This window comes from Elephantulus edwardii, unplaced genomic scaffold, assembly GCF_000299155.1.
Source record: "Elephantulus edwardii isolate Elephantulus edwardi_28Jun2011 unplaced genomic scaffold, EleEdw1.0 scaffold00029, whole genome shotgun sequence".
Classification (NCBI taxonomy): Eukaryota; Metazoa; Chordata; class Mammalia; order Macroscelidea; family Macroscelididae; genus Elephantulus; species Elephantulus edwardii.
This window is the reverse complement of record NW_006399779.1, coordinates 11,628,474-11,652,396: the sequence shown is the minus strand read 5'-3', so window position 1 is coordinate 11,652,396 and position 23,923 is coordinate 11,628,474. Positions and strand designations below refer to the sequence as shown.

Genomic DNA, 23,923 nt, shown 5'->3' with positions numbered 1-23,923 from the left:
CTGCCAACCTTTCAGTTAGCTGTTTAAATTAGCCACTGATGCCAGCCAGAGATTCCTGGTCGCTGACGATCAAAGGGTTTAAAACAAGCAAGAGCTGGGATTTCATCAGGCCTATGCAACAGGTGGATATGATTAATAATTGTTTTACAGAATTTTTTGGTAAATAGTGCTTGCTCACTAATGACTTTCTGCTTAATAAATCCATGCCTGTGTGCACAACCTGTTCTGAGACCTCTTTTCCTTACAGCCTAGCAGTGGGGCATGGGGTGAGGTGCTATCTCTCACCGCCTCCCCCTTTATGGTTTTAATTGTTATGTCCATCAACATCCAAAACTTAAAAGCAGCACTGACTAGAGGCTTGATTAGCTTGCAGCATAAGTGGCTTCTATAGTCTTGAGAAGCCCATGCCCCCACATTTATAAGAAAACCCCGGAAGTGTGGCATGCGCTCACCTGCACGGTGTAGCTTCCCAGGGTGGTGGCCCGTTTAAACCTCCGGCCTTGCTGCTGAGACATCATGAAGAGCTGGGCCAGGCGCTGCTCCATGACCCGGGCGAAGCTCTGGTTGTGCAGGCCCACCAGCGAGTTGTCCACACCCTGAAGCACTGCAAGGGGAAAGGCAGAAGGTGGAGGAGATGCTCAGAGGGCTGGTGCCCCGCCGACAGCACCATAACCACCACCGGCCCTGCACTAGCCTCTGAGCGCACTGTGCCCTGACCATGCTAAGTCTGTACCACCCTTACCTCACTCTACCTTCCTAGAAATGCTGGGAGTTAGAAATCATTATCCATACCTTATAGACGCCACGGAAGTTAAGTGACTTGTCTGAGGGGTCACACACACAGCCAGTAACTAGCAGAGTCAGAGGCCAAGCCCAAGCCTGCATAAATCAAAGCTTGAGCTGTGACAGCCCTAATACTGTTTTACTGAATGTAGTTTCATTTTAGAGATCACATGTTGTCACAGATCTAGTTGTTCATTACTCATTCAGTACCATCAAATCGGAGCTGACTCATAGCTGACTCTTCAGCCGGTTTCAGAGACTGTAAATCACAAAGAGATGGTCTATCATTCTCCCTCAAAGCCACTGGTGGATTTCAAACCCCAGAGAAGAGTAGCTTTTAGATCAGTGGTGCAATTAGCTGTGGACGATTCCAGAGCTCCCTTAGACCAGCTGTAGGAATGGCTAACTGGCTTTTTACTGCTCCCCACTCATAAGCCTTGGTTCAAGGCTGCTGCTGTTCTATTTTCCCACCTCTCCAGCTTTGCTGAGAAGTCTGAGCTCTTTGCTATCACTCAGCCCCTCACGTCAGGGTAAACCACCCTGTAAGGTGTCCTTGTCTCTTCCTTCTCTATGGGATCCTTTTGTGGAGCACCTCTAAACATGCCCAGTTTCCCCTTAGGCACTCGGCCATTCAGGAAGCAGGACAGCTTCACCGAAAGACAGACTCCTCTCCTAGTTTTAGTATTTTCTAACTGCCACCTAACTAGGAGCTTTCTGAGTCTAACTCCTTCTCCATAAAAGGAATAAGAAAGTCTACATCCCAGATTACACATTCCTAATGGGCTCTGAGGTTTAAGTGACAAAGGAGGGGTAAAGAGACTTATCCCAGTGTCTGGTGTGTAGAAGACAAATGGAACTCCCTTTCTTCTCAGCCCTTCCCCTACCCCACACAGCTCCCATAAAATCAGTGGCTGTGCTTATCTCTCTATATCTGGTGTATCTGTAATCAACAAGCAAGTCATTCATGATGGGATTCCAGGCAGCGGCAATTCCTGTACCAGTGACCAGAGGCCACGGACTGGGTCTTGGGAGGGCTCTGTTAAACAGGGTTTTCAATGGCGAATTTTCCAGAAGTCGACAGACAGCCTTTCTTCTGAGCTGCCTCCCGGGAACCTTGAACCCCTAGTCTTTTTGGTTAGCAGCCAAATACATTAACCACCTGGAGGATTTTAATGAATCCTAGAGCCCTTCTAAAGAGCCCTGGTGGGGTAGTGTGTAACATATCAGGCTGCTAACCAAAAGGTCTGTGGTTCGAATCCACTAGCTCCATGGAATAAGAATGGAGAGTTTCCGTCTATAAAGATTTATAGCCTCAGAAAGCCAAGGGAAGTCACTAATAGTCAGAAGTGACTTGATGGCAGTGGCACAGCCTCCCTAGGACTACTGGGGTCACTTACTTGGGGGAGACTGTCTTTTTTTTTTTTTTTTTTCTACGCTTAAAGTGTCGTCCTTTCTTTACATCGCTTAGGAAGCACATTTCATCACTAATGCACAGATACTGCCTTCAAACAGTATCTCCTTGGTCACAGATGCTAAAAACAACTCCCATCTTTCTAAAGAGAACAAAGTGTACATGGTCTGGGCACATAATACAAGGTTATTCATTTAGAGAATTTGTTCTACTACAGCCCAGCCAAGGCTCATTAATACCACCCATCCGCCGGGATATGAAAATAGCTCAGATATAAAAGACGTGTTGTTATGGCATCCAGGGCGATGGGGTGCCACCAGAAGCCAACATTAACGATGATCACATTCGACTCAGGCCAGATCAAGCACCAACGATGAGGAGATACATGGAAGGATGTTTAAAAGTGATCAAGAGAGAAATAAAACCCACAGCTGGGTCTCAGAAATTACTCCTTTGAAGCCATAAATGGCAAATAATCCCCACGGAGGTTGTAAAGCAGCCCTCTTTCTTGGGCCCTTGTGAGCAGCTCCAAGCTCATCTGTAAACTGCATTCCTGCAAAAAGGCTAAGACACTCCTGCATTGTCCTCGCTGTGTGGGGTCTCCGGGGGGTCGGGGGGGGGGGGCTTAGGATCCCTCCTTGCAGAGCTGTCAGTACCAGAAAGAGCTGGATTATCTCTTGGCACCAAAAAAGAAAGCATGTGTCCATGGTTCAAAGTGGCCTCCCTGGCAAAATTATATAACAGATTGTTCAAGTACTACTACTGAGTTCTTGTCTTTTGACTTTGGGATAGAGTCAAAAAAGGTGATACAGAACTGTAAAGAGGCATCGTCACGGGTTATATTATGGTGATTCTCCCTGAGAGTCAAAGGATAGACGTAAAATAAAGGCAATAATTTAAATAAAGGCTTCTGAGTGAAAATGGGAATCATAAGAAGGCAATGGGCCACGTGCTGTTACAATGTGGGGCTGGTAACTAGTGTCACGGAACATGAAAGCATACGAATTGTTGAGTAGAAAACCAGTGTGATCTGTCAATTATCACTGAAATAATAATAAAAAGTAAAAATAATAATAAAAAAATCAAGCCTTTAGAGAAGTCATTCTTTGTTCTTGTTGATTCTGACTCAAGGCTCACTCACCAGTGGGTTTGTAAAGCTGTAAATCACACGAGAGGAAATGGCTCAGTTTTTTTTCTCCTAAGGAGCAGCTGAGGGATTTGATCGCAGAGAAGCACAGCCACTGGGCTGGCAGCACAATTCTGCCACCTTAGCTCCCTAGAGGAGTCAGTCAGAGAAATGCAAATCAAAACCACAGGGGCGTACCATTCACACTCAGGAAACCTAAACAAAACCAGAGCCACTGTCATCAGGAGAATTCCAACCCATAGCGGCTCTCTAGGGCAGGGCTGAACTGCCCCTTAAGGCTTCTAAAGCTGCAAGAAGCCAACTGCCATATCTTCCTCCCAAAGAACCATCAGTGAGTTTGAACTGTCCACCTTATGATCAGCAGCTGAGCACTGAACCACTGCATCACCAGAGCTCCATCACACCCACCAGGATCGCTATAAAGCACACACGTTTGTTTTATCACAGTTTAACAATACACTGTACTGCGGTTAATGCTATACAACAATCTTCTCACTTTCTCCCTCTAATTCTCCTTTCCATCAATTCTTCTGTCTTACCCACTCCTGTCTTCTAAACTTTCTCCTTTAGCAAATGCTGCTCTTTTGACCTTACATAGTTGGTTATTCTAAAGATCTCTTATCCTCTTTTTAATTTATAGTCATATTGGGCTCTACGATGAAAATGATCAGTTTTCTGTACTTTAGCTAAACTGTTTTACTTGTAGTTGAATTCTACAAAGTTAGAACCGAAAAACGTAGAGCTCAGCTTCTATCATCCCTCATTCTAAAGGTGGGAGGGGGTCTGTGTGACATGCTCAAAGGCACATTAGGTTAGTAAACAGCAGAGCTGGGACCAGAGGAGATCCTTCGATTCAAGGGTCTAGGACTTCTTGACTCTTCCAGTTGTGTGCCATCAAGTTGGAACCGACCCATACGTGACCCGCCAGCAGGTTTTCAGAGACAGTAAACTGCACTGGAGGAGACTGCCAATCTTTCTCCTTTGGAGCAGCTGGTGGATTTGAACCACATGCCTTTGGGATTGCAGCCTAGCTTCTTACCGCTAGGCTAACAGAGCTCCTTGGTTCTCGCTGGGGAAATAAGAAGGAGCCCTGGTGGCACAGGGGTTAAGAGCTCATCTCTTAACCACCTCCCATCTCTTTTGTGAATGATGCGGCAGGTGGGAGATGCTGCCTACAGGTTCACTAAAGGACTGGAGAAAGATGTGGCAGTCTCTTCTGTAAAGAGTGCAGCCTTGGAAATTCTATGGGACAACTTTATTCTGTCCTATAGGTTCACTGTGAGTCAGAATTTGGAAGCAATGGGTTTTTTGAGGGGCAGAAAACAAGTTAATGGAATAAATTTAAGACTGGCTTTCATGTCTATGAGGGAGTAGCACGAGTTTCAATATTCCTGTCTTGCCTCATCTATAAATCTGATCATGAACCATAAATTGCCACTGGTTCTCTGTAAAAAGGGGCACACGATTCATCTGAAGGCAAGAAATCTGCATGAAAAGAAGGACTTGCACTCTGGGAGGGTGAAGTATATATGATGTTCAAACACATATTTAACATAAATTTGGTTAGAAAACAAAAAAGTTTTCTAAGACTAGACTCAGGGCCAACCTTACCTTTCTGTTAACTGACATCACAGTATTTCCAAACAAGTCCCATTCATGGACACTGGAGACTAGGACTTCAACATATTACTGGCAGGGGATCGGGGACGAGTGCACCATTCAATCCATATACTATTTGAACTAGTTTAAGTTAGGTTAGAAACGGTATAAATTTACTCCTAAACACCTTGACTGACAGCAGTGGTGACTGACTGCTGGAGAGTTAAGAATGGAGTGGTTATTTATTGAAAGGGATATGGGTTTGTAGAGGTTCAGCAACACAGCTCAAAGCCATCTTCATGTCTCGGTCTCCCAAAGTGTCCTATCTCTTTTGTGAATGATGCAGCAGGTTGGAGGTGCTGCCTACAGGTCCACAAAATGGTCCTGGACCAAAAGGAAGGGAGGTGGGTCATCCTGAAGCTAGTTCCAGTCCCTCCTTGTTTTTCTGAGTTGTTGTTGTTATGTGCCATAGGGTCACTTGCGACTCATAGGCACCCTATGTACAAGAGCCCTAAATGCCATGCTATCCTGTGCCAACCTCGCTGTCTCAAACACACTTATTCCCACCACTCCAGTCACAGAATCGATTCATCTCATCAAGGGTCTTCCTCTCCTGTGCTGTCCCTCCACTCTCCCAAACATAATGTCCCTCACCAAGGACCAGTCCCTCCTTGCAACATGCCCGAAGTATGTCAGACGAAGCTTCAGAATCCTTGACTCAACTTTCTGAGTACCAAGTACAAATTAACTGGTCCAAGCAGCCCCAGACACCGTAATGAAGACCACAGTCTAATCTAGCTACCAAACAGCAAAACCAGCACTTGGTTATATAAGTGAGTGGGCAAGCTACGTCCTAGGAGAATCCTGGCGAGACCAAGTATGGATTTTCTAATTAAGATATGTCATTAGAGAGGCAGAGCACATGAGGAAGAGATGAAACAAAACTGTTCAAGACACATGCCCTGACTTTAAGAATGGATGTGTTATTAAACCTTTCTTTAAAGTAAATAGAAAGGGGGATACTGAAAAAGCACCTTGCAAGGGAAACATGATTTTGTAAATGTTACATAATCTGCTGGCTTCAGAAATGCCTTGTTGGGTTATCACTGTCTCTCTTGGGCATACAGTGCTATTTTTTTCTTTTTTAAAATCTATGTTCTTTGGGCTTGCCTTCTTAGCAGGTAAAATAATCTCCATGTACCCACGGCTCTGCAGGGAAGAAATAAAAGCAATTTTATGCAATATAGGAGAGATTGCAAGCAGGCTTCATCAAGCCGGGCGTTCACGCACCTTAATTAGTATTTTAGGCAGCAGCCTACCTATAGGTAGTTCGGGGTTGCAAATGAAGAAAAAACTAGGGTAGAGAAGAGGGAAGTGTGGGTCTTCTATGACTTTCAGGATCTTTCTTCTCCCTCCAACTTCTTTCCCTTCATGGATGGTTATTTTTTCCCCTTCTACTGTATTTCCCCTCTTGTTCTCAATTGTTGCTTCTCTGATTTTCAGAGCTCCTGTCTGGCTTTTTTTTTTTAAAAAAAAAAAAACAAAACTCTCACCAAACAAAAACTTTCCTGCTGTTTCAGAGAGCTCAGCTGGGAAATGTCAAGAGGAAAAAAAGCCACTCAAACACCCTTCCACTTCCATTCGCCTACACCATCAAGACATGCCTGGGCTCCCCCTCCCCCCTCCCTGTCAGTGTGGGTGTGGGACTCATGCCAAGAGAGAAAGTGCATGCCCAGCCATCCTCCCGCTTTAGTGTGGGTTTTGTAGGGCCGTACAGAAAGGCCTAACATCTGTAAATAGATAATGGACTCAACAGCGTCTCCCCTCAGAGATATAGAATTCCTCGTCTCTAGTATATTGAATGTGTTAAGAAATGAAGTCTTTGAATTGTTAGTTAACAGGTGGTCACATCAGAGGAGGGTGGGTCCTAAGCAAATTTTATAAAAGAGTAGAAAAGGCACAGAGCGACAGACAAGAGGACTGTGGCCAGGTGATGCTCCCCACTCGTGGTCGTCCTCTATCAGGTTTCTGAAGCTGTAAATCTTAACAGGAGCAGACTGCTTTTCTTTGTCACATGGCACAGCTAGCGGGTTTGAACTGCTGACCATTCCGTTAGCAACCCACTATGCCATCATCAGGATTCCATGGATATTTTATATAAATGAGATCTGACCTTATTTGTCCTTTTACTGAGAATGATTTCCTTTAAAAATTGTTTTTGGTAAAATAAAAAAAATTGTTTTTTGAAAAAAAGATTGTTTTTGATTGATTTCAGTGAAGGTTTACAAAACAAATTGATTTTCCACTCAACCATTCATAAACATTTCATTTTATAACATTAAACACAACACCTACCATGTACTCTCACTTTTCCCACTTCCTCCCCGTAATTCCCATTTTCATTAATACTCCTATCTTATCTCTTCCTGCCATCAGGACTTTATTGTTAGGCAAATGCTACTCTTTTGACTTTATATAATTGGTTATTTCAAGCATTGAGTGTTTCCCTGATACTACTGGTCACCTAATAGGCCTGTGTATTGTTTGGCTACAGTTGAACCACAGCATCAAGTTTTGTTCTGGGTTCAAAGTGTGACTGGGGTCACAGGCGTAGGGGTTTCACAGTCTTTATCAGGTCAGTAAGCCTGGCATTTTTGTGTGGTTTTGGGTCTTCTTCCACATCCCCCCAACAGTTGCCAAATCTGTGACCTTCTCCTGTGATCCAGCCCTTTGCGAGGGGTCAGTGTGGTAGCTGGGCACCAACTAATGCCTCTGGTCTCAGGGTCATAGGAATTGAGGTTTCAGAACAATGCTTCCAAAGTTCATCTAGATCATGTTATTGTTCTGCCACTGAATCAACACCGACCCATAGCTGACCTCCAGAGGGTTTTTAGAGGGAGTAAATAAATCACATGGGAGGAGATCTTTCCCTTATAGAGCATTTGGTGGATTCAAACTGCATGCCTTTGGGACAACTTCTTACCACTAGGCCACCAGAGCTCCCTATGTTGTTGGGTGCAGCTGAGTCAAGTATAACTCATAGTGACCTAATGGACAACAGATCTGAACCCCGTCCTGTCCTGTCCTCACATCTCCTGACACACTGAAGCCCATCACAGCAGTCACCGCGTCAATCTACCTGGTTGAGAGTCTTGCTGTCTTTGCTATCACTCCACCTTTCTTACCATCATGCCCCTCTCCAAAGAATAGCCCCTCCTACCAACATGCCTGAAGTATGTGAGACAAAGCCTCATCATTCTTGCCTCCAAAGAGCACTCTCTCTGGCTGCACACTCTCCAAGATATAGTTGCTTGTTCTTTTGGCCATCCATGGAATGTTCAGCACTCTTCTCTAACACCATAGTTCAAAGGCCTCTTCTTCTGTCACCCTTACTCATTGTCCAGCTCTAAGATGCACAGCAAATGATCAGAAAGACCATGACCTCAATCAGAAGCACTTTAGCCCTCAAACTGATACCATTACTTCTCAGTAATTTGGAGAGGCCCCTAGCTGCAGACTTTTCCCAATACAATCTGTCTCCTTATTTCCTAACTGCTGGCACCAAGGGTGTTAATTGTGGATCCAAGTAAGATGAAGTTGTTGCCAGTTTCAATCTTTTCTCCATCTATCACGATGTTGCCTGATGGTAAGAATCTTTGTTTTCTTGACTCTGAGATGCAGTCTATATTGAAGGCTGTATTCTTTGATCCTCTGAACCAAGTGCTTCAAGTCCTCCTCACTTAATATAAGAACTTTTAAAAGATTTATCTTTACGACTGGATAATAATCCATTATAAATAGACCACATTGTGTCATCTGTTCATGGACACTTTGGTTGTTTCCATCTTTTGGCTGTTGTGAACTCTGGTGTGTGACATGTAGCTTTAAAAACCAAACCAACTTGAGAACATGAAGAGGGGATGATTAAAAAGACAAGAGATTACCTGTAATCACCCAGTAGTCTCGAGTTGTCTCTGATATGTCAAGGTTGGGGTATTCCAGTGCTAAAACAAATAGGAAAAACATCAACTAGCATCAATAAGTTATGTAAATATACTCAGTGAAAAGAAACACAGGAACCAGTCTGGAACAGCTCCATCTTTGGTCTTTTACCAAGGATTTTTCAGGGCTGAAGCTTGACAGCATAAAATTCACAGCTCAAATTTGTTTTAGCTATAGCTTTATCTTAAAAATTATCCAGGCATCCCTAACATTATTACGAATGATGGTCTCCCAAATTGATTTTTCCCATGCCAAGAACCAAGTTCAATAGCCAAATATTTGTAATATTTAACTCCATATTAATTTTCACAAGTATAGTCAAAATTAGAGCTAATATCTATAAAAGTTTTATATCACTGTGCCTGGCACATAGTAAAAAGCTCAATAAATCCTGGCTGTTGTTAATATAAAAGTATCTAGACCATTAAATGAGACAAATTCTTTGCCTTCTGCCATGTGACATCTGGGCCTCTTTTATAACATCATTGTTTCAATAAAATCTAGAATCATCTTTCCTCATTAAATGGAAATTTTCCAAAGCTTGCCATTAAACAAACAGTCCAAAGAAGTTCTGAGTGGTCACTGTATGCTAATAAGTACACTGACACACACTGTCTCACTTATTTACAGTACTGAAAACAACCCCAGGAGGAAATTATGGGATGGATTTAGATAATAGGCATTTTTTAAAAAGGGAACAAAAAGAACATTGGCAGTGACCTTGAACAAGGTACCAAAGATGAGATTGAAGAGCACAGTCCTTTTCTTCTTTGGCCATCAAGTAAGTGTTTGGGTACAAAATGTAGGCTGCATCATCTTCCAAGTCTATGTCTGCTGCATGGTAATGAGATTTATGTAACTGAAGCATTAGAGGAAGTCAAGGCCACAAGACTGTGAGGACTTGCTCAAGGGAAGGCATGACACTAATTGCAAATACATTTATTGCATTATATTGATGGCCAGGGCAGGGGCTGAAGGACCAAGAACATCTGCTGGAGACAGACGTGAGGGGAGCAGGACCAAGGCCCTAACAGGCCGTGGTGGGAGCTCCACAGGCTACACCTGGGTTCAATGTCAGGTTCCATCTCCCACGAGCTATGCGAGAATTGGCGCCCGTTAATCTCCTTGGTGCTTTAGCTTTCTCCTCTGCCAAATGAGGTAATTATGCACCTCCCTGGTAAGGCAGCTGTAAAGATTAAATGTGTTGCTGGCTATGTGAAGGTAAAGTCACACGGTGAGTATGCAGGTAGGCGGTGCTAGCTTGGTTTTCAATGCGCGATGAACTTGTCATCAAGTCAACCACAAATACTATCTATTTCAGTTGTCGTTTTAAACAAGAGAGGTGGCATGTGACCTGGCACCTAGGAGGCTTTCACAGAGGTCTGCCACGTGGAGACAAACACCTGCTGCTGTAGAATCAATTCGGACTCATGGTGACTCCATGTGTTACACAGCAGCACTGTGGTCCAAAGCTATTTGCAAAAGCAGATCCCCAGGTCTTCCTTCCAAGGTGGTACTGAACCACTGACCGCTGGTTAGTAGCCAAACTCTTAGCCCTCTGCACCATCCTGGAACTCCTCAAAAGGGGACCTTGGCGGGGGGGGGAATGGAGCTCCCGTAGGTCACGGACGTACTCACGTTCGGCAATGGTGAGCGGCGGGTAGGTGAGGTAGAATCCCACCAGCTCAGCTGAAAGCTGGCTGAGGAGGCTGCTGGCCACAGTGCCGTTGAGGAACGTGCTCTGGTTGCCCACCACGTAAACCAGCGTAACTGTCTGGGAGGCGTTGGATGTGCTCACAATCTGGATTGACACAGGAGGAAAGGGGAGGGAGACATGCCAAATAAGATGAGGGTCTGCTTCACGGAGGCCGGGCGTGGAGGAGGGTAGGCAGAAAGTGAAGGCAGGGAAGAGAGGGAGGTGGGAAAAGAGCAAGGGAGAGACAAGAATAAATAATAACAATCACCATTTACTGAGCGCTTTCTGCGTGCCAGGCTTTGTGCAAAGGCAGAGCACGTTTAATACTCATCACAGCCTGAGGAGATGTATACAAGTTATGACTTTTTTCATAGGTGAAGAAACTGAGGCCCAGAATGCTCTAGGGACTTGCCCAAGGTTGTACAATTAATAAGTTGCAGGGTTAGAATTCTAACCCAGGAAGTCTCATGTCTGAATTCAAAAGCACTGTCATTCATGTATTTCATCTGGGGGCGAAATTGGAACCAGTGCATTGGAGATTGATAGGAGGGTGCAAGATTGCACCATTTCCCTCTGTTGAATGAAGGACGGCTGTGGGTCAAAGCTCACTCCATGGCACCTAACAACAACAACAAACTAGAAATTCCAGAACATTGAAGCGTGCTCACATGGAACCTATAGAGAGCAGAAGGCAGTGATTTAGACACAGCGGGATACAGCATAGTTTTAAAATTAGCAAAGGTATATATCAGGGTCACATCCTTTCACTGTATTGGTTCAATCTGTATGTGAGGCTAATAATCTGAGAAGCTGGACCACATGAAAAGAATATGACACCAGGATTGGAGGAAGACTCATTAACACCCTTAACAGCTGAAAGTGAAGAGGACTTGAAGTACTTATTGATGAAGCTTTCAGGATGGACTACATCTAAACATTTAAAAAAACAACAAAAATCGTCACAACTTAATCAATAAGCAACACCAAGATAAAAGAAGAAAAGATTAGGGAGCTCTGGTGGCCTAGTGGCAAGAAAGTGTACTGCAATCGCAGAGGTGTGTGGTTTGAATCCACCAGATGCTTTCCTGGAGAAGGAGGGACAATCTCCTCCTGTACCAGTCAGATCTGATTTGATGGTACACAGACAAAATAAATTTTTTTTAAAAAAAGAAGAAAAGACTGAAATCATCAAGCATCTAATTTTATTAATCAAATCAACACCCATATACACAATAATCAAGGATCTCATTTTACTTGGATCCACAATCAATGCCCATATAATCAAACAACATACACTGGGCAAGTCTGTTGCCAAGCACCTCTTTAAAATACTGAAGAGCCAGGATGTTGCTCTGAGGCTTCATGTGCATGGAACTCAACTCAGGGTCTTTCTAATTAGCACATTTGCTTGAAAAAGTTGGACAATGAATAAGAAAGATTGAGGAAGAATGGGCAGCTTTGAATTCTGGTAGAGGAGAAGAATATTGATGATAACACAGGCTGTCAGAAGAACGAACGAATCTGTCTTGGAGGGAGTACAGCCAGAGGGCTCCTTGGAAGTGAGGATGGTGAGTCTTTGCCCCACAGGCTGGGTGTGAGCAGAAAGAAGTCCCTACGGAATATCACACGTGGTAAAGTTGAGCATCAGCAGGAAAAGGAAGACCCTCCGAGAAACTGACTGACACAGGGACTCTCCCAGCAGACTCAAACACACCAATCACTGCGAGGTTGTCACAGGATCAGGTGGCATTCTGCCCATTGTGGATGGGGTCTCTGTGAGCGGGAACCAACTTGAAAGCACCTAACAAATCACCTGGGCTTCCTTCTAGGATTTCAACATATAAAATGGGCATAAAGCAGTGACTACCATCGAGGTGACCCATAGTGAGCCACATGGATGAGAGAACTGTGAACAACAGGGTTTTCTAGAGCTGATTTTTTTTTTTAAGTAGTTTGTCAGGTCTTTCTTCATAGAGGTTCTGGGTGGACTTAAACCTCCAACCTTGTGGTTAGAGGCCAAGCATAATAACCATTATCCAGACCTATGCCCTTTGATTCTGACTCACAGTGAATCTGAGGGACAGAACAGAACTGTGCATGGGGTCACAAGGCTGTCCATTGTCAGGGAAGCACACTGCCATGTCCTTCTCCAAAGGAGGGACTGCTGGGTTAGAGGTGCTGACCTTCTGGTTAGCAGTAGAGTGCTTTAACCACTGTGACACCAGGACTCCTCTGATAATCATTATGAGAATATTAAAGTCTGCTCTAATAGGACAAGAAAAACCCCAACATCCTAAACCATCCAACTCAAATTTTTAAGAAATGTCAAAGCTCAAAGGTCTAGGAATGGACAAGTTGGTCACCAATGATAACAAAACAGACAACCGAGCCTGATTATAGACGATCCACCAAATCAACTCAGAGTTAAACCTTCCAGCAGGTTTTCTGAGGCTGTAAATCAAATGAGAGGAGATTGCCCATCTTTCTCTTGTGAAGCAATTGCTGGATTAGAACTGCCTGCCTTTGTGTTGGCAGCACAACTCCTTACTCACAAGGCTACCAGAGATCCCTATGATTTTAAAAGGAATTCAGAAATACAAACTAGCTTCTTAAGAGAGCTATCACATTCCCCTGCAGTCTTCTTATTCTGCATTCTGTTGTTAGTCGTGGTCATTTCAATTCAAGCTGGCACCATGCATGCAGAGCAGAACTGCTCTATTTGGAAGCAGATGATGAGGCTGCCTTCCAACGTCCCTCTCAGTGAGTTTGAACCACTAACTCTTCAGTTAGCAGCTGAGTGTTCCAATTTTCCATCCAAGTCAGGAGCTCCTATGAATTCCATGTGTTGCTGCTGTTGTTGCATGTCGTTGATAGTGAGCATGGAAATATTACAGGAGATGATGTGGCTTTCTTCTCTCATTTTGTCTAAGTCAGTTATTTAGTTGCTGGGAAATGAGGTTTTCTGGGTCAATGTATGGACTAAAATAGCCCGGGGAGGAGATCTGGGAGGCAGATGCTGGAGGAATAAAGAGATAGTCCACGCCTGGGTTCTGTGCTGGCATCGTCCCCTTGTCCTTTGACCCTCTCACTATCCTCCCTGTCCTGCCCTGTGGGCTCCTCTCGAGCTGCAGGTCAGGGAGCTCCAGATGACATGGGGTGAGACTAGGGAACAAACATCCAGGCCCTCGCTTGGCAGAGTCACAGCTCCCCTCGGGCAGCTCTGGCCACGTTTTCTCTCAAACAAAAATCTCACTGCTGTCAAGTTGGAACAACTCAGAGCTGATCCTCCAGCAGGTTCTCAGAGGCTGTAAATCTCACTGGAGGAGAATGCTCATCTTCCTCTTTCAGAACTGCTGGTGGATTTGAACCAGCAGAGGTACCGCCTTTGGGTTAGCAGTGCAACTCCCTAAGGCCTAGGCCACCTGGGCTCCACAGCTGCCTTAACTGCTTCCTCGCTCCCCTCCCTGGGCCAGCCCTAACTGGTACCGCCTGATGGTCCACCCTTCTCCTACATGGAACATGCCTACACTTTGAGTAACTAAGTTTCTTTACTGAACTATCCCAAATACCCTTCCTCTGCATGTGCCATCTACTTCCTGCTGGGAAATAGAGAGTCTTCCTCAGAACTTCGAGGGATCACAAATATTCCCCGGCAAACCTTACTTTGAAGAAGGCATCAAACACAGCTTTGCTCCCCAGCCCCCACCCCCATGCATTTCCCACTCTTTCTGTGAGTGGAAGTTCTTTTTTATTCTCTTGCCCAGACCCTATGTTCCCACGATAATAATAAAGGCGAGTCAGTGTCTGTGGTCAACTCTCACCTGCCTCGCTTCACCAGAGTTTTTCTTATAAACATGAAAATGGGTTTCCAACCTTTATTTCTATTATGAATATTTTATTTTTCAACAAAATTAAATCCCAAGAGCATTATGGGTACCTTACACACACACACACACACACACACACACACACACACACTCTTTGGTGGTCCTGTGGTAAGGAATTGCGCTGTCAGCCCAAAGGCACACTGTTCAAATCCAACTGCTCTGTGGTTGAAAGACAAGGAGTCAACTCCTGTGTGATTTACTGCCTCTGAAACCCACTGGAGGGTCAGTTATGAATCAGTCCCGACCCAACAGCACACAACCACAACCACAATAATAACAAGAACAACAACACAGGCAGTTCCTGGAGTATGAGCAAGATCCACTCCTTATTGTCTAAGGTAATAACCACTGCACTGGAACAGATGAAGGGAAAAACTGTTTAAAAAGGGATATATGATTAGGCATGACACATATGACAACAGCCCAGAATAAGAGGTTTATCATTGCTAGGAGGTCTAGGGGGGTAGGGGAGGGGAAATTGTGCAATAGTGAATGAATATTTTTTTAAAAAGTGAACTGGGGGAGGTGGAATGCAAAGGGGGTAAAATATGCAATGATGAATGAATGAAAATCTAACTTCTCTGTAAAAGTTTGTTAAAATCAATTAAAATAAAATTTTATTTTTTTAAAAAGAAGTTGTAGGGAAGTCAGTGCAGGTACACACAGCCCTTATTTAGCCTGCCTTTGGTGCAGGAAAGGGGCTCTGGTGGTGCAGTGTGTAGTGTGTTGCACAGCTAAGCAAAAGGCTGGGCGTGTCGGGCAGCTGGAGTCCACCAGACGGTCAGTCTCCTCCCATTAAGTGTCACGGCCTCAGAAACCGTTTCAATGGAGGGTTCCTTAGCCACAGGTACCGGCTTTCAAACAACCACCATGTAAACGCAAACAGAGCTTATCTCAAGACTTTCACTAAGTGAACACTTTATGAGACTGGGAACAAGAGGAATGGGCAAGCTTTTCTGATGGGCCAGCCCAGGGGCCTGAGTATGATGTTATCCAGGGAGCAAAGAAGAGACAGAAAATGAAAAACTTCATAAAGACATCATTTAAGCACCTGCATCCCATTGTGCCTGAAGTAAATGGACTGTGAATGCTTCATTTACATGAGCCAGCAACTTCTTTCTTTTGGCTTCTACCACATGCCACTAAGAAGGTCCTAACTGAGTTGATTGTAGTCCAGTCTCTAAAACCAATGTTGTTCATACAAAAAACCAAGAAAGGTTTACATTTGCAATGAAACATTCTTGGATGATTACCAAGGATGGAGTGGGAGGAAGAGAGGAGTAAAAATTAGTAAATAGATAATTTGTTGTTGTATGCTATTGAGTCATAATCAACTCAGAACTGTTTAAAAAGGATATATGATTAGCCATATTATGTAAGACAGTGGTCCAGAAAAAGAGGTACACTGCAAAGAGGGAAGAGGGAGGGGGCACATAGGAGGGAGGACACTGTGCAACAATGAATAAATATTTTAAAAAAAATTAAGCGGGGGAGGGGGAAGGAAAGGGGAGGGAGAAAAATGTGCAACAATGAATGAATGAAAATCCGACTCTTCTGTAAACTTTTGTTAAAATCACAGTTGAAATAAAAAAATTTTTAACACCACCAAAAAGCTGTTTAATTATATGGGAGGAGACTGCCAATCTATCTCCCGCAGAGCAGCTGGTAGATTTGAACTATGTGACACTGGGATGGGAGCTCAGCTCCTTTTCACTACGCCACCAGAGTTAACACTAAGATAGGAGAAGAGAGAGGCGATATATAATAAGGTGATTAGCCTAATACCACTAAAGAAAGGGGATGACACAGAGAAGTACATGAGAGAGTCAACAGCAAATATGGAGGCAGCCAGGAAACAGAGAAGAAGTAGGAAAAGTCTAATTACATTGTGGGTTTTATAAATAATGTTTATGAAATAAAATGTGAGAAATCAATTTCCTTTGTAAACTTTCACTCAAACCCCAATTAAAAAAAACAGAGAGCTTGGGATATAAAGCCAGTGATGTCCAAAGGAAGAACAAGCTCACTTTTTCACAGCCTCTCCAAAGTAATTAATTGTTTGCCTGGTCTTATCTCACAAAGGACTCCAGGTGCCTTACAAAGTTACATTTAATATGAGAAAATGCAATAAGGAAAGGTAACAAAAGGCAGCCTGGGAGGTTGTTACCGTGGACTTATGGGGTCTAAAAGATTAAAAAATGCAAGCAATAGGCTGGGCTCTGGGCTTCCTAACAACCAAAGCAAAAAGGGAAACAAGATTTGTAAAATAAATCACACAATTATCCATTTGTTTCAAAAAAAGTATAGTAATAAATTTAACAATTTTCAAGTGCCTCTTATAGTAGTTTGCAGGGAAGGCTTGTTACAAAGTTCCATGTAATGGTCCAGGATTACTATGCAAAAGAGGTTTCTCAAGGCCAAGGACAGCTTATTTATCTTAGTGTCCCTTCCTAGTGCCTGATAAATAGCAGGTGCTCAATAAGACTATGCTTCCTGAATACAATGAGAAGGGAGGCTCGGCTGCCAAGTGCTAACTAGGCCCATGGAATTGTAAGGTCCACAGAAGCAATCAGAAGGAAAAAGATTACCCCCAGAGGGCTGAGTCACCCTCTGATATAAATCTTAAGTCTGTGATACATTTTTAGATCCTGGGCTAATAGGAACTAAACCATAATGAGATACTTCTGTATACACTCTGGACGGGTCTAGAAAGGAAAAACTGCACATTTAAATTCATTTGTATGCTTTTGACATCATGTTGGCTTTTCTGAGAATTCATTTATGCTAAATGTCAATTTCGGAACTTCTGAGCTTAGTAGCAAAGGCTTGAGAGCAGTAGCCAAAACAAAGACATTGGATAGGACAATTAATTAGAGAAGTCAGGGGTTTGGGTTTGGTGAACTTCATTAATAAGCATTTGCCTTTGGTAGGATGAGAATACTGTTGGAAAAAAAGAGCCAGAGAAAAGTTTTTGGTGATGTGTGTCCTGTTAATTATAGGAAGCTGAAATTTACTGCACCAGGAATGGAAGTGTCCTGAGAAAGAGTTCAGGTGTTTGTCAAAAGCTTCACCAAGGACTCTATTTCTGCATTGCTTTGACACTAGACTAGTATAGTCGTTGCAATTATAGCTCTGCTTGCTCCACTGTTCTGAGGTCCAGTCCTTTAACCATTCTTTATCAATCATGTAACCTTCTGGTAGCTTCCTAACTCTGTTTTGGTTCCCTCTTCTGAATGATATTTTGAGTACTGTGTAGTGAAATATGTGTAAAATAACACAAAAGTAACAACAACAACAGAAATAGCCCACAGAAACTTAGCATGATCCCTGGCACACAGTAAGGCCTCAATATAAAAAGAGAAAGTGAATGTGTTTAAACTCAAGTGATGGGTGCCTGAATAATAACCCAATACAAATCACAGAACAGGCAAATCTTGAGAGTGAGTAGGTTACTTTATACTGAGCATGTGACATTTCTTACATATTATATTCTAGCTCAAGTAATAAAAATGGTAAATGTGTTGGTAAGCGATGAAGAAGTATCCCAGGAGAAAATAATAACATCTCAAACCTCGGAAGCAACAGAGTCAAAAAGCATCCCCAGCTGGTGTCGTCATATCGCAGACATCATGATGGCTTGGCTTAGGAGCTTAAAGCTGCACCTTCTCCTATCTACATCCTGTCCACATGCTCCAAGAACAAAGTTACAGCTACAGAGGAGGCTTTGACATGGGGACCCCAGTCACTTCTCACCAGCATGGGCCTCACGAGCGGCCTCTGCCACTACACTCTCACCTGAATTGCCAAGTTGCTTTTGGTATTCAGGACCTTGCTCTCAGCATCCTGGAATGCCTTCTGCAGTCTCTGCTCCATTGTCTGGGCAAACTTGCAGGAGTGGATGTTGTCTGATTGACTCACAAACTGCAGCACTAGAATGAGAGGCATGAATCAAAGGAGGCAACAGCGAGGCTCCACATCTTCGTGCCTTGGATTTAATAGTGGTCATGATATAAAATTAGTGTGACTTCAGACCAGAGAAATAAGACAAATTAACAAGGGGGCCAAAGTTTGCTTGTAGTTTTTAAGATGGCTCTTTTAAAAGAACTGATAACATACCAGAATTAAAAGCATGATCACATCTGACACTGCCTAATGCAAAGGATTGTGTGATTCCATTTGATTGTAATATATAGACATTTGCTGAAAGACTAAGGGAAAAATAATCTAGGAGATCACGTCTTCTACTTTGTTGGAAGGGGGAGAAATCAATTGGCATCCATTACTAACAGATTCTTTCAATTGCAGGGGTTTTCCTACTCTAGCAGTTTATAAACTTCACAGATCAGAAACACAAGGGAGCGCTCAAAAGATATTTTAAGGCACTAACCAAATCCGAAATTCCTGATCCAGTGGCAGATGGAATCCACTGCTGCAAACCACAGATTTTTCTGGACACTCAACTCTTGTTAGTGTCCACTGGTAAGACAGAAAAATATGGTACTTGGTATTCACAAACACTAATTCTATAAATTAGAAGGAAAGCTACAGTTAAGGAACATGTCTGATGAGTACAGGCTTGGAAAAGTTTAGGCTGATGTGGTAGGAACTCAGGAATCTAATTGGCGGGGACTTAGAGGATGACAACACAGGAACATTACAAGATGACTGCTCTCAGGATAATGAAATTTTTAAACAGTTGTCCTCCTGGTACCTCCCTGGTCCCAGAATGCACAGGGATTCTTTCCTTCTGAGTTTACCAAGATGTCATCGATTCAACTGCAACTCAAGGCAGCTCCATGTGTCACACTAAAACTGTGCTCCAAAGGGTTAGCGATGCCTGGCTTTTCTGGAAGTATATAAGCAGGCCTTTTATCCCAGGTTCCTATGAGCCAACTTAGACCTCCACCCTTCTGATAATGCCTTCACCAACCAGGGTCTCCTTCCTTCAGAGTGACTTGCCTGTTTTAAGCTGGAAGTAGCCTGCAGGCTCTGGGTTCCATGGGGAGGCAAGGACTGCCACAGACTGCAGGTTTGGGGTGTGCTGCTTCAGATCTGCAGTGACATTGCTGATGCCGTACACACCGAGCATTTCAATAACTACGGCGGGCAGGTATACCAGCCTTCCCTTGGTAACATAATAGCCAACGGTGACGTTGTGAGAATGTTCCACAATGTCCACCTACAAAACAAATGGACCCGCAGAACTCATTACTCATTTCCACCATCAACCACATTTTTGCTATTTCTTAGAGTCACAATTGCCACTTAGCAAGGTTGGGGGGACAGGATGTTCTCATCCCAGCAACACTGTAACAGTCCTAAAAGCATGCATGGACTGTCAAAGCTCAAAGTATAAGAAAACAACAAAACACAATTTTCATCAAACCTATAGGGAATAGAATGGAAAAAAAGAATTAATTCCTTAAATGGTTCAGTAAGCACCAATTGTCACCAAAGAGGCAAAGAGAGAAATGACAGATGAAGTATCTTCCGAGAAAGTGGAATGGAGGGTAAGCAGCTTTATTACGTATCTTCGAGCTCATGAAAATGAACAAGCAAAAATGATAAAGTGGGGGGGGGGTGCCTTAGGTCCTGGGTCACAAAGATATTAAGTGCCAGCAGGTCATTTTCAACTCATGGCAACTCTATCCCACAGGATTTTCTAAGCTGCAATCTTTACAGAAGGCGTCCTGGTGGTACAATGGTTAAGCACTTACTGCTGACTAAAAAGTCAGTGGTCTAAACTCACCAACTGCTCCATCAGCTTCTGTAAAGACTGAAGCCTGAAGCTATGGAAACCCAGGTGACAGTTACTGCTCTTTCCAAAGGGTCATTTTGGGCAGGAATCAACTCAATGACAATAAGTTTTTAAATCTTTATAGGAGCAGATCACTAGGTCATTCTTCCACAGAGCCACTACTAGGTGTGTTTAAACCACGTGGCTTTTAGTTAGCAGCCAAACCCTTAATCATTGTGCCAGGCTCAGATGAGAAAGAGAGTCACTGAAATTTGACTCGATCTCACATTTGCTTGACTTATAAATGGTTCAAGACCAAAGTTCATACAGAAAAACTGTAGGGTAGTTTCTCTTATAGTTGAGAGTCCACAGGGACAGCGATGAACTGAGCACTTTTCTGCACCGACTGGAAGACTCAAAAGGGCATGGATTTTATTCTTTTCTTGCTCTGTTTGCTTTTTAAGTATTTTATCCTAGAATTCAACGCCCACTTTTCTCTGCTTGTGCCTGTCTCTCCATAAGTGGTGTCCTTTGCCCTGAAGAAGTCAAGGCAACACATCTGGACACACATGGTGGGCCTTTGGTCCTTCCACAGTGTGTGTTCCCAACAATCTGTTTCCAAAAGTTGGTGTCTGAGGCGACTTCAGGAGGGACAGCAGATATTTCTGGATGGAATAATGATGTGGCACTAAACACATAATCACCCAATGACATGGTTACTGCCTTCTCTTAATACCTCAAGAAGTAAATCTCAGTAATTCCCTTTAACACTTCTCTACCAGTAAAAGTCACCAGTTGTTTCCAATCTACTGCATTACAGGTCACCTCTATGGGTATCAGAGAAGAGCTGGGCACCACAGGATTTTGAATTCAGGAGATTGCCAGGGCTTTCTTCCAAAGGATCTCTGGTTAGCAGCTAAGGGTGTAAGCATGTGTACACTCTAGGAGTTCCTTAACACCTCTATAATGCTGGTTAATCCTCTAAGAGATACAAACAAAAGCAGGCAAATGGAAATGGAGACTTCAGGAGACAAAAATATCTAGTTTGAATTTCTGTTTTGCTTCCATTATTCTTTCTCACTTTTACAATTACCTTTTCTTTGTAATAAATGATCCTAGTTTCCATTTATGATGGTGTTAACAAATGTCCTTTGAAAGCCAACGCAGTTATGCTTTCAAAAGTGGAGCCAATTTAAAAAATAATACTAGTAATATCTATTCATTGTGACAGTACTCACTGATGATATACAGAAGAGACAGAAGTTATGAACGCAGCTTGCAAACAACTAACGATTAGAAGAAATTTTATCAAGCCACCAAAACACGGATATTTTCATTTTTTTTAGGGTAAAATAGTAAAGATAGATTTATTACAAATTTCTATCCCCAAAGGGACGGACCTCCGTCCATGAAAGGAAACTGGAGGAGAGAGGATGACATTTTCAATTTTTAAATACAGTTGCTGGAGCAGAAACCATGCAGGTCTTTTGCAGAATGCATGCCATTTTTTCATAATTATGTCAAAGAGATTGACAATGACCCATAAACTATGAACCAAACCTCATTTTTAGTCCTCAGGGGCGGGGAAGAGCCCCAGGCAGCTGGTATCAGCAGAGAAGCCAGAGCAATAACTCTCAGTGGTGCAAATCCAAGCCCACAGACTGCCAACTACATTTACTGCTGGAAAGTTTGGAATCAGACCCAAAGTGTGTAAAGCAAGGTTTCCATCACTCGGATATGCCATTAACGGCAGCCAACAGTTGTTAAACAATGCTTGGCATTAAAAGAAAAAAGAAGAAAAAAAAACCCCAACCCACCACAAATCCCCATTTAGTTCCCTGACTGCCTCTGGCAATTTAAAGCAAAACTGGACTCCATTTACTAGTCAGGGAGATTTAAAAAACGTCCAGAAATCAATCACTATTTGTAGTGAAGAGGAAGATAATGGTAAAAAACAATGGAATGGTTTCTGGAAAATTCAATCCACAGTATTAAATACTTTCCCTAGACAATAAAGAATATTTGGCATTAAAAGAAAAAAAAATTGAAATAGCATTAAAAAAGCAAAGCAAAAACAAAAGCCAGCTGTGGTTAATTCTGCTGCAGACAGCCATGTCATACAGAGCAGAGCTGCACTTCATAGGCTTTTCAAGGGTTTTGGAAGCTGACTGCCAGGGCTTTTTTCCAGGGCACCACTAGGTAGGTTTGGATCATCAATCTTTCAGTTAGTAGCGCAATGGTTAAACATCATGTCATACATGCAGGCTTAAGGAAAAGTCTAGACCACGGCAATTCAGACTCAATTTTCTGTCTCAAAACTCATTCTATATTTCTTGTCATCATGTATTAGCTGTTTTCCAAAAATAAGAGAGCTCATTCTTCTGGCAAGTGCAGGATAACACCTAGGAAGACAAGAATGTACTACACCCAGGGTGGTGGTGGTGGGGGGGAAGCATTATCCTGATTAGGAAGCAAGGACTTACATGAGCTGAGACGTCGCTCTGGTGGAAGGCTTTTCGCAGGGCCTGCGTGAGCCCTTTGGTCACACTGAGCTTCAAGAATTCACTGCTCTGCACTCTCCTTTGGGTCAGAAAGAGAACTGCAAGGCAAAACAGAGGCATGGTCATCTCAGGTAGGACAATGGCTGTCATCATGAATGAGTGAGCCCTTCTCTCCCTGCCAGCCACCACCTTTAGTCAATTTGTAGCGAAGACAGTGAACAAAAGTCCAACCAATGAGAGGATGGGATCTGTCCCCATTGGCATCAAGTCACTTCCACTTCACAGTGATTTTAGTAGAATTGTCTCACAGGGTTGCCAAGGCTGCAGTCTTCATGGATGCAAACTGCCACCTACATCCCCCACAGAGGAGCAGGTTGTGATCACCTACGCTTTGGTAGTCAATGGCATCATTTCATTTGGATCCACAATCAATGACGATTCAAGTGAGCAGTCAGGAAATGAAAAGACAAGTCACTGAGAAAAATCTTCTCTCAACAACCTCTTGAAAGCACTAAAGAACAACGATGTCAGTTTGAAGACTTAGGTGTGCCCTGATCCAAGACATGGCATTTTCAATGCTTCAGGGCTTCCTATGCATTTGAAAGTTGGGCAACAAATAAAGATGACAGAAGACTTGCTGATTGATAGCTTTAAATTGTGGCATTAGAGAAGAGTACTGCATACACTGCAGACTGCCCAGAGAATGCAGAAATCTGTCTTGGAGGAAGTGTAACGAGGGTGCTCCTTACAGGCAAGGATGACGATAATTCATCTGACATACTTCGTGCACGCTGTCAGGAGGGACCTGTCCTTGTAAAAAGACATCATACTGGTAAAGGGTGACCCTCAGCCAGATGAATCGACACAACGACTGTTAACAAGGGGCTCAAGAACGGCGGAGTTCGTGAGGACAGTGGCGGATAGGACAGGGCTTAGAGCTGTTGTTCACAGGGTCATTATGAATTGGAGATGAGATAGTTAATAGTTTTAGTTTACTTGGCTCCACAGTCAACACTCTTGGTACCCGCAGCCAGGAAATCAAGAGACAAATTGCATTGGGAAACTCAGCTGTGAGGGACCTCTCAAGAGTACTGAAGAGCAACGATGTCAGGCTGGAGACTAAGGTGCGCCTGATCCGGGATATAGTCTTCACAATTACG

At 43.3% G+C, this 23,923-nt stretch overlaps 1 protein-coding gene across 1 annotated transcript in view; it reads right to left on the bottom strand.

Annotated features, from left to right (window-relative positions):
- Positions 1-23,923, bottom strand: part of KIAA1549L (KIAA1549-like ortholog) — a 153,486-nt gene that overhangs the window by 123,077 nt on the left and 6,486 nt on the right. Inside the window, 6 exon segments of the mRNA XM_006903627.1 lie at positions 453-604; positions 8,885-8,944; positions 10,581-10,743; positions 18,321-18,454; positions 19,485-19,704; positions 22,746-22,861. Coding sequence (XP_006903689.1) covers positions 453-604; positions 8,885-8,944; positions 10,581-10,743; positions 18,321-18,454; positions 19,485-19,704; positions 22,746-22,861 — 845 coding nt within the window.